The sequence below is a fragment of the Salminus brasiliensis genome, chromosome 1 (genome assembly GCF_030463535.1).
Source record: "Salminus brasiliensis chromosome 1, fSalBra1.hap2, whole genome shotgun sequence".
In the NCBI taxonomy this organism is placed as follows: Eukaryota; Metazoa; Chordata; class Actinopteri; order Characiformes; family Bryconidae; genus Salminus; species Salminus brasiliensis.
This window is the reverse complement of record NC_132878.1, coordinates 75535981-75546781: the sequence shown is the minus strand read 5'-3', so window position 1 is coordinate 75546781 and position 10801 is coordinate 75535981. Positions and strand designations below refer to the sequence as shown.

Here is a 10801-nt window from a genome sequence, read left to right as displayed (position 1 = left end):
CCTCATGCCATCCTCGTCTCGCTGCTGTCCAATGAAAAACATGTATCTGAGCTCCTCCGTACACGGTGTGAGTAATTCTGGATGAACGGACCAATAGAAATGCTCTAAATTACTCGAAATAAACATTGAAAGTAAAGAGCTTTTTTGCCTTCTTCTGTAAAATCACCATTCTGGAGATACATGTTCACATTTTGTTTATTCTGAAACATTCAGACCACGCACAAACATTTTGTAAAAACACTATTATTTTATTATACTATTTTATTATAATTGTGATCATGTTTTTAGTCCTTTCACACAAGTGCTACAAATTCTAAAGCTAAAAGTTTAAACGAGATTTTTTTTCTTTGAACTTCAAGTTCAAAGAAAACAATTTCAAGCAGAAATAATTTTTATTTTTTTCTGCACGATTAAATGGTTAAGGAATAAACCTGCTCCAGCTGTTTGATATGAAATTGCTGTTTTTGTTCACAGAATTGTTCAAAGTGGTTGTAATGGAACCAGATGTTTCGAGGGTTTACTGCCGATAAAAGCCACATCACATAAAAGCCACTGCATAAATATGCTTTCTGATGTTTGAGAGATTTTCGTAAAACTTTTGAGAAGGTGTACACCTGAAACATTTTCAGAGGTATATGCAGAGAATTGTAATACAAAACGTTTCATTTATTTTTTAAATACCATTTTTTACATAAACACAAAATATAAGACAGTTTCACAAACAATGGCGTTGCTTATATCTTAAATTAGTCAAAAACTAAAAAAAAATGGTGGAATTTACCTTGTTTGGTTTCGAGATGTTTCCAACCATTTGTTCATAACTACTAACTTAACTTTGAACTTTTGCCTAAAGCTAGTTTTTACTGAATAAATGCAATACACACATATTATGTATAAAACTGCATATTAAACAGTGCATATATGTCGGTACATCCATATTTAAAAGAGAACAGGTTCGACATTCTACATATGTATACATATATATATATATATATATATACACACACACACACACACAGACATGCACTATTTCATCTGTGTATATATATTTGTATTTTTTAAATTTTATTTATTTATTTTTGCTTATATTTCTATATTTTCATATTTTTATATTTTATTTTTTTAACTTAAATATTTATTTTATTTTTCTTTTGCACTTTACTTCATTAAGTTAAGGTTTAGTTAAGTTTAAATGTAGATCTTTATTGTATAGCTTTGATGTGGGCAGACTGTCATAAAAGCATTTCACTGCAAGTTATACTGTGTATGACTATGTATGTGACAAATAAAATTTGATTTGATTTGATTTGATTTGACATTTAATCTTAAACTAAACAATGATGGTGAAATTTGAAGGGTGGATTTGAACGAGGGGATCTGGCAACCCCACCACTCTCCATACGAGCAGATACACGGAGCTGGCAGGAGACCCAGCACACCGGCCACGCGTCCGTCACGAGCGGCTTTTGTGGAGACTCCGGTCAGTGTTGGCGGAGTTTTCACTGAGACCTAGATCGACCTGAGGGCGCCGTGGAGCGGCTACCATGTCCTTAAAGCACCGCGGGGTCGTGTAACTCTGCCTCTCCGGGGAAAAGCTGGAAGGTTCCGGGCTGGCTGACTGACTGGGAGGCTGAGCCGTTTCCGGACGAACTGGTTCGCAGAGCACAGCAAACAGGTAGGCGACGATTTAGTAAAATGTGGTGCTATACTGCTGCTAGTAAACACAGACGTTGCTTATGAAAGAAGTGGTAGTCAGAGAAAATGTCTTGTAAAGAAACGCGGCTTAAATAGGGCTGGATATGCAGTTCAGGAAACCAGGAAATACAACGGCGGCAGCAGCAGCAGCAGCTCCTCCTCAAAACATCTCCAGCAACTTTCCAGACTGGAAGGCTAAGTCCCACCTTCCAACTTGGTAGGTCAGAAAACAGGTCATAAGTAATTGATATGCGTATTCGTCCACACCTCAAGCTTACACACAGCTTATAACCCATTTTAGTGTTTACACTAACCCTAAAACACCTGATCCAGTGAATCAGCTAATGAATAAGCACTGACTGTGTTGCAGGGCAGGGACTCCTCCAGGAACAGGGTTGGGAACCACGGTTCTAAAGGCAAAGCATTCCTACATTAGCTCTACTGGTTTCACCATAGAGATGCAGCCATTCACAGACACTCATCATCCTTCCTGTTTGTGGCATTTACTGCTAGGGTTGTCCCAATGCTAACTTGGGTTAGTGGATCCCCTGGGTGCTCTTGACCTTGACTGAGGTAGATTGTGCCCTGTAGGCTTGTGGTACTAACCAATAAGGGGACATTAAGCGGGGCAATTGTTGTGCCCTCCAGGTTTCTGCCCAACCCTTAAATTTAACTGTCCTGAGAAGGGCCTTTAAATGTCATTCAGGTGGGGTAGTACTAAAAATGCACCAAGGAGGTCTGTATTTACACACACACACACACACACATATATATATATATATATATATATATATATATATATATATATATATATATATAATGTGTATGTATATGTTTGTGTGTGTGTGTATTTTGTCTCTTAATGATGGAAGCTTTGAAGAGAATGGCACTCTTGATGACTTTGTATAGGTGATGCATTCCCTGGGAGGGGGGTGTTTGGGTTAAGGGGTATCATCTGCAGCCCAGTGCAGTCAAGTTCTCTGACTGCTGCCTGGACTTTGTAACTGCGTTCCTTGGGTTACATTATTTAGGACCTCAATGTGAAATTGAAGCCCTCAAGTCAGTCATGGTTGTATAATTGATGAGGCTGAAGGTTGTAAACAAGCTGCCCACTTTATGTCCACTGTCCACTTGCTTCTCCGCAGGTGGATGCTGTCCTTCCGAGCTTGTGCTTGTCGGATGAGCCAAGGCCGTCATGAAGAAGAGAGCCAAAAAGGCCTTGGAGCAGGACGATCCACTGTGCTGCTGTGAGTATGTGGATCGACATGGCGGACGGAGCCATATGGCAGCATGCTGCTGCGACTGTGAGGATCTGGACGAGGCCTGTGACAGGTGAGGGAGGAGCTCCTTGTGATGGTGACGGTGACGGTGGTGGGGGGGGTGGTGGTGGTGGGGGGGGTGGGGGGGTGGGGGGGATAGATTTAATTAGGGTGTTGATTTTGTGTTTTGAGGGACACATTTATATCCAATTTATGTAAATAACAGACAGAGCAAGCACATGTTGCACAACTTGGATGGAGGACCTGAGTATGCCCAAAGTATCCAGACACACTTCTATTTCCTCTGCCAGTGGAAAGGGACCCTCTGGAGCAGCTGCACATGAGCCTAAGGCTAATGTGCCCAATGCCAAGTGTAGCCCAGAGGGGTATAAAGTCCCCAGCACTGGGCTGTAGAGCAGTGGAACTCCATTCAGTAACCTTGTTATGTTGAGCTAGAGTGCGAATTGTGATCCAGAGCTAATCATCTAACCTCAGTACCCGATTGATCTCTGATGCTCTTACAACTTTTAATATGCAGATAATCTGCTCATATTTTAACCATGTTCTCTTGCATTTCACAGGTGGATGAAGAGAGAGCCCCAAAAGCCAGATTCTCTGTCTCGAGTGTCGGATGTGGTGACCGATCGCCTGCGAGTGCCCTGGATTTCAGGGGCTAAGCAAGTTGACCTGTCTTTGATCCCACCTCTTGTCCTGCTTCCTGTCCTCTTGCACATTGCTGCTCTGCATTACCTGCTGGGTATTGTGGTCCTAACGGCGCTGCCTGTCATAGTACTTTGGTATTACTACTTCACCCACCGCAAGAAAGGGCGCACTCTGTTCTTCCTCAGCCTTGCACTTTTTTCACTCTTCTACATGTACTACCTCTTCCTCTCGGAGGTTGTTCCACAAGGCGACGTCAGTTATCTGCAGGTGGGTTCCGTGACCACTGGTGTCGCCCTCACGCTCATTGCCCTCATACATACCAAGAGAGGGCCGGGCTATGTCAGACCCTGCCCCTCTGACACTCACAGCACAGTGACCTATCACACCCCTCCACCGGACATAGACTCCACCTACCACAATGGCTCATGGCATCAGGTGGTGATAGCCAATCATGGGACTCCTCCAGAGCAGAAGGCTGAATCCAATACAGATCCAGGTGGCGCACTCCAAAAGGACACCGTGAAGAAGAACTGGTGTCCGATTTGTAGGGTGGTGAAACCCCCGAGAGCGGGACACTGCAGGATCTGCGGGGCTTGCGTTCTGCGGCTGGACCACCACTGTGTCTGGTGGGTTCTGTGTAGGGATGCAACAATCCATTTTTTTTTTTCTTCTGATGCTAATTCTGGCCTCTGAATTCAGGGTAGTGTCCAATATCAGTGCTCAAGCTCGTAGTAGCAACATACACAAACATAAATATGCAGGAGAGGATACTGTACAGGTATACAACAACACACTTATTTGGATTACAAATAAAATTGATCAATTTTAGAAAAGTAAGGAAAAGGACTAAAACAGTATTATATACAGTACTTCACATTGTCCTCACCAATGTTCCAGTCCGTTTAATAGAGCAGTATTGATGCCAGTATCAATCCAGTTTATCACATCGGTGCATTACTAGTTCCATTCAGCAGATGTGGTTTTCTCAGTGGATAATCTGTCCTTTCATTATGTTTTCCAAATGGCTGCTTATGTCACAGACATTAAAAGTAGGGCCTGATTAAAAACATAGATTTTCAGCCATTTATTGCTGTTAATGGAAAAAAAAAAAAAAAGCACAGCTTAAGTCTATGAATAGAACCTCTTTGTCAAAGCACGCAAATACTAGAGTGTGTGTGCGCGCAGACTTGTTTGTTGTGCTTGTTTGTGTAATTTACACACTTTTAGAAGTTCTACAGTTATTTATAAATGATTTGATATATATTTATGAATTACTTTGTGTTTCTGCTGTTTAAGAAATTGACAACTGACTGCCTTAGTCAGTAAAACACTGTTTAACTAACAACTGGAGTCTGTAATTTTTGACCACATCAACTTATTTTGGTTAACATTTATGTTTTTTCAGAAATCTTACCTTTTTAATTTCAGTATTCAACTAGACGGGCCCTAATTAAAAGCGATTAAAATACGTGACCTCCTAGTCCTACAGAATCACTCATATCTGAGGATCACTTCATTTGTTTATGTGTTGATAAAGTGCACTGAGTTAGTATCCCTGTTTGAATGAAAATTCTTAAATATTAAAAAATTGTTGATGTTAAAATTCTTAATCAGCATTGAGGTCAACTGGATAACTTGCATTGATCCGTCATAACATTTAAACCACCTGCCTAATATTGAGTTGGAACATTTGATGCATGAAGTCCACAAGACCCCTAAAGGAGGTATCTAGTAGCAGAGCCTTTAAGTCCTGCAAGTTGTGAGGTGGGGCCTTAGTATAAGATATCAGAGTTATCAGATAATCAGTGTTTTTTTCCACTTCACCTCTCAGTGGTGCTAATGTTATGACTGTTTGGTGTATTTGCTAATTGAATCTCTAGTTGTTGACTAAAGATGCAACTGTATGAAACATATTAATCAGATATCAATACTAGATTTCTTGAAATTGTGTTAGTGTTAGTATATCTAAGGACTAGTTCTGCACAACTAAACCTTATGGAGTTTTACCCCGCACTCCAAATGTCATCTGAAGTTTGCTTCTTTGGGAGCTAAGAGGCTGATGGTAATGATAGCCCAGGTACACCAGGCTTCACAAAAACTGAATGCTTAAATCATACACTTGCCTCAAACCATCTGGAGTTTTGTATTTTTAAACATACTGGTTCACACAATGTTCTCCGTACAAATGAACAATAATGTGAATAAAATCCAGCCGTCAAGACGACTGGAAGACCATTTATTGATGAGATCTAAGCTTCCATTTCTTGCAAGCCATATTTGCATTATAGCACCTGAATACATCTGGGGCAAGGGGAGAATTGTGCCAATTAGATTTTTCACCAAACTGTTCCTTTAATCTGGTCCATCAGCCATGAAACTTCAGATCTACCTGAATCTGCATTGTGTGAGTTTCACAAATGATACAAAGATGGTGTTCTATATGGATTTTTTTTATATTGTCTTATATGGACAATTAGCTAATTACTTCCGTATCAGTGCTAAAAAAAAAAAGTGTAAACACAGTGTAGTAATTTTTCTTGTGTCTGACTTGTGTTGGTCACTGCTCTGGCAGGATTAACAGCTGTGTGGGCCAGGCCAATCACCGCAGCTTTCTTCTGATGCTCCTTCTCTTCCTGTCGACTTCGTTGTATGGGATCAGCCTGGTTCTGCGCAGTGTGTGTCCCACACAGAGCACACTGACTGCCCTGCTCTACTGCCCTGATGTCTACAGCCAATACAGGTGTGGCACAGATGCTAAACTTTCAACTTAAATGCTCTCACCCTGCTGAATATTTAGAGAAAATGCTGCAAGTTTAGGTTGCATTTGTCAAAGGCCTGTCTTCTGCAGTTCCTTGGAGATTTGATGCTGGCCTCCACCTGGCCCAGACTTGAAAAGTAGGCAAAAATATGTGCACACAGCACAGGTGCTCCAGAGTCTCAGTATTACCTAAGTGTTTGGATGAACGGAGAACAAATAACACGTTTTATGTAATTTCACAGGTTCTAGATGAACATGACCATAATCTGCAAATGATTTCTGCACATACTGAGACTCGCACAGCAGGGCTAGTTTTACCACAGTGTTACAATTTAACTTCCCAAATTAAATACATTATATGGGCAAACATATTGGTACACCTGCTCATTCAATATTTCTTCCAAAATCAAGAGTATTAAAAATAGTTTGTCCTGCTTTTGTTGGAGTAACTGTCTCTACTGTCCAGGGAAGACTTTCTACAAGATTTTTAGGGTTGATTTCCAAGCTCATACATTCCCTGACTCCTCAAACTCATCGGACATGGGCTCCACTAAGCAGCTGTTTAAAGATCTGACAATTAAAATAATCTATGCCCTCAAAGTAACTTGTTGTCATGACATGACTGCACCTGAATAACTAAATGCAGTGAATGTAAATGTAAAGCATAAAAGGGAGACTGGGTATTTGCCTTGCCATCAGCAGCCTAACTCTCTGTCTTTCTCCAGTTCTGCCTTGTGCTTCACCTGTGCCTGGTACAGCAGTATTGTCACAGGAGGGCTGCTCCACCTGCTGGTTCTCCAGCTCATCAACGTCAGCTACAACGTGACGGAGCGCGAGGCTCGGGTCGCTCTGAGGGACAAAGCAGGACGCAGTCTCCTCTGGGGCCTTGTCATCGACACGGGGGTCTACTCGAGAGGCTTCCGTGGAAACTGGATAGAGTTCCTGACCATGAGCGAGGCGCTGGAGCCATCCGCCCTCAAACCAACTGATCTGGTGTAGAGTTAGTGACCCGGCTAAGGGACGGGGCCTTAAGAAATGGAGACATATTGAGGACAATGAACAGCATTCATGTGTTCTTTGTATTCAAGGTTAGCTCGCACACTAATTAATTGCTGTCCCAAGGTCGGCTTTATTACCCTGATGATCTCGACAAAAGTGTAGACAGACATCAAAGGTATTGATGAGCCAAATTAGTTGTGACAGAAAGGTGGTAGCTATCTTTTTTAATCCACTAGATGGCAGTATTAAGCCATAATTCATCTGGTTGTATCCGAATCACAATGCATCATCGTTGCAAGTAAACGACGAGGACATGGGAGGTAATCTGCCAGTCATGTAGCTAATTACCCACCTGGCCCGTCAACCATGTGAGTCATAAGCCATATACAATGACATGAAACCATGCTGTGGATGTAACATCATCCTGGACACCTTATCCTCAGAGCTGTTCTGTGTTGATGCACTCTCTCCGCTCTGCAGAATTTTAAGTGTTTGTCAGTGTCATGTACACATAGTTTTATGAACCAACATGATTTAGTGCCTTGCCGGGACATAAAAAAGACAGCACAACAATGTGTCCATGTGCAGAATTACCAGACAGCTTTAAAACTCAGATAATGGCATGCTGAATGTTCTATTTGTAGGGGAAAACAGATGTTGTCAGAGGACATTTGTGAGGACGTATGTGTTTTGTGTGTTTTTTTTTAATATTCTTCAACTAGGGACGAGTCTTTGATATTAATCAAACAGCTCGTCAAGCTGCACCGCTTAGAGAATCAGGTCACAATGATTACCATCACATCTGTGATTCAAAAGGGGGCTTCATCCATTCAGAGCCTTCAGAAAAAAAAAAAAACAAAAGACACAACTTCACAGAAAAGCACAGATTTGGTCTGTCTCAACCACACAGTGTTTCTAGGTTTAATTTTGATCTGTGAAGCCATGATACATCAGTGACAAGCTGCTCGTTTTAATTCTGACTGATGGAAGGAGAAATAAAAGAGATAAGCTAAGCTAAACTGCACAGATGGAATGTCTTTTTCATGTAAGCTCCCCTGGAACATTAGCTGCACTCGGGACTGTGGTGAACCTGTGTGCTTTGAATTCCAGAAAATGACAATCCTCAGGCAGAGAGATAAAAATGGATGAGTATGAATGTGTGTGTTAATGGGATGGTGCTGGGCTCCACAAACCATTCACAGGCGATGAACGAAAGTCGGGGAGAATCTCGGCTACTTTGCGCCTGAGCCGTTCTCTGCGCACCTCTCTTTCTCTCTCCTCCCGCAAGGCGGCTGGCAGACGTCTCCAGCCAGAAAAACACCTCCGCACTGCCCGCCTGCAGGACACACAGTACATGGTCTGTTCTTAGACTGCCTGTCAAAAGTCTGGGGACAAAATGCTTTTGACTCCTTTTTTACTCTCATAATAAACATTGTAATAGTTTCAGAATAATAAGCCTGCAGTTTTGAGGAATAAGTAATCAACAAATTTTCCTTAACTAACCAGGTTCATTTAAAGATATTACAGTAACAGTAGTACAGTATACTTAATGACTAATATTTGAAATAGACATCTTGCTCCAACCCAACTTGTCACACAGGGATAGAGTAAAAATGTGGACAATTTGGTTGTCCCTGAGGACCAGTGAGAATCATTCACCTCAGTAATGTGAGTCTGGTAAGTGCACAGTATTTGAATGCTTTTGGGACTTCTAAATAAGAATGCATTAAACAACCTTTTAGCCTTTTAATGTAGCACTTTTTAAAATCATGTTAAGAATAGTCTATGCAAGTCTATTTTTTTTGCTCCTGGGTTCCCCCTTCAGTCAGAAAGTAAAATTCACACTTTGAGCTACAACTAAAAAAACACACATTCCTGGACAAGACAGTGACCATAGACAAAATGGACAGTGCAATGTCTCCCAAAAGTTGAGCAACCACAGGTCTTGCGCCTGTGCAGTATAACGATGTCCAGCTCTACCCATATCGTGCATTATCCTGCCTGCTTCACTAAAGTGGCTTCGAGCACTTAGCAGTGTTCTGAGCCAAGAGTAGCAACGATAAAGGCACATTTCAGTGGAGCATCAGTATGATTTAGAAGCTGTTTTTTAAGCTACAAATGCTACATAATGTTGCTTTAAAGAGTAAATACTGTTATTTGTGTACTTTGGCTAACACAAAGTATTGCTGGTGTGTTTCTTGTGTTCATTTACCTCACACGGCGTGAGCTTCAGGTAAAAAAAAGGCTAATAAATCTGCCATCTGCAATGTTACAGACATCAGACATTGGCCATAAAGATTAATGCACCCCTTATATACACCCCTAAAACTCAGCTAGCAGAACGTCTATACAACTGTTTTCATATAGCCAAGAATACCTGAAAATACCTGTTTGAAGAAAGTGTACAGAAGAAAGAAAGGTTTTCTTTTGATGATGGCTTTTTTAACAACTTTTTGCACATATATTGTTTTATCTCAAAATAAACCTGGTTAGTATTTAATATGTAGAGTTCTTTCAAACTCTTTCAAACTTCAGAAAATGTACATGTCCCCAAATCTTTATTTGCAGTAGGGCTGCCGTTATCACATGCTGCATACTTCAGCCTTTTCTCTGCTTTATGAGAGTTGAAAAGCAAACCTCAAGTGAAGAAATAATTGGCTTTTTGAACAGTATATGACGCAATCCTCACAACAGAGACAGGCACCATAGCTGTAGTGAATTCTGCAATGCTGACCTGGCATTGTGCTCTTCAGCCTGCTGCTCTCTGTTCCAGGCCAGCAATCTCTGGTGGGTTGCATGATCCAGCAGAGCCATGAAAACCTTCTTGAGAGTCTGAGCCCTATAGAAGTGCTCAGCCCTTGCCTCCAGGACACACTGCAGATGCTTAAACTGAAACACAGAGGAATCAATTAGCAATCAGCAGTAGGAATTATGGATTTTATATATATATATATATATATATATATATATATATATATATATATATATATATATATATATATATATATGGGTGCTCCTGATTGGCGCAGCCATGTAAACGCTGGCCATGTCATAAGGAGATCGCACGTTCAGTGATATAGATGTTCAAGATAGATAGGTGTATCCTTCAATAAAAGATATGAAATTCGTTTTCACAGTACTGTGTTCATGAGACATAATCTACATTTGTGGCTTATTGCTATTCAAACATAGACACTTATATCTTAATAATGTATGGGACGAAGACACATTTTTCCCCTGATAGGTCCCTCTGCCCCACACTTTAACACTGACTAATAACCCCAGTGGGACAGCTCTTACGCTCATGTTGAACAATGGCAACTTCTTGAAAAGCTTAGAAGCAAGCCTTGTGTACCTTGTGTCTGCAGTCATAAAGCAATGAAACACACTTCAGTAATCATAAACACATGTGAAGCCAACAGTTCAA

The 10801-nt window shown here is 41.1% G+C and overlaps 2 protein-coding genes across 3 annotated transcripts in view; one reads left to right on the top strand and one right to left on the bottom strand.

Annotated features, from left to right (window-relative positions):
- Positions 1–1413: 1413 nt before the first annotated feature.
- On the top strand, positions 1414–8542 carry zdhhc23b (zDHHC palmitoyltransferase 23b). The gene is made up of 5 exons (XM_072688894.1): positions 1414–1675; positions 2841–3027; positions 3536–4243; positions 6190–6357; positions 7101–8542. The coding sequence occupies exons 2-5, from the start codon at positions 2891–2893 to the stop codon at positions 7372–7374; spliced, it is 1287 nt and encodes a 428-aa protein (XP_072544995.1). The 5' UTR covers positions 1414–1675; positions 2841–2890; the 3' UTR covers positions 7375–8542.
- The window catches only part of ccdc191 (coiled-coil domain containing 191), a 24833-nt gene continuing 20751 nt past the window's right edge, over positions 6720–10801 (bottom strand). The window contains exons 16-18 of one of the 2 annotated variants that reach the window (XM_072688893.1): positions 10109–10263; positions 8568–8710; positions 6720–7402 (exon numbers count right to left, since the gene is read on the bottom strand). In XM_072688893.1, the coding sequence (XP_072544994.1) occupies positions 7389–7402; positions 8568–8710; positions 10109–10263 (312 nt within the window). In that variant the 3' untranslated portion in view covers positions 6720–7388. Of the gene's footprint in view, positions 7403–8281; positions 8711–10108; positions 10264–10801 lie in introns of those variants that run through there. The other variant, XM_072688892.1, reaches the window with a different exon arrangement.

Bases quoted from the DNA above. Each gene is read 5' to 3' on its own strand.
- zdhhc23b (XM_072688894.1), top strand. From the start codon at position 2,891: ATGAAGAAGAGAGCCAAAAAGGCCTTGGAGCAGGACGATCCACTGTGC. The intron at 3,028-3,535 runs GTGAGGGAGGAG...TGCATTTCACAG, and splicing joins CTGGACGAGGCCTGTGACAG to GTGGATGAAGAGAGAGCCCC. The intron at 6,358-7,100 runs GTGTGGCACAGA...GTCTTTCTCCAG, and splicing joins GATGTCTACAGCCAATACAG to TTCTGCCTTGTGCTTCACCT.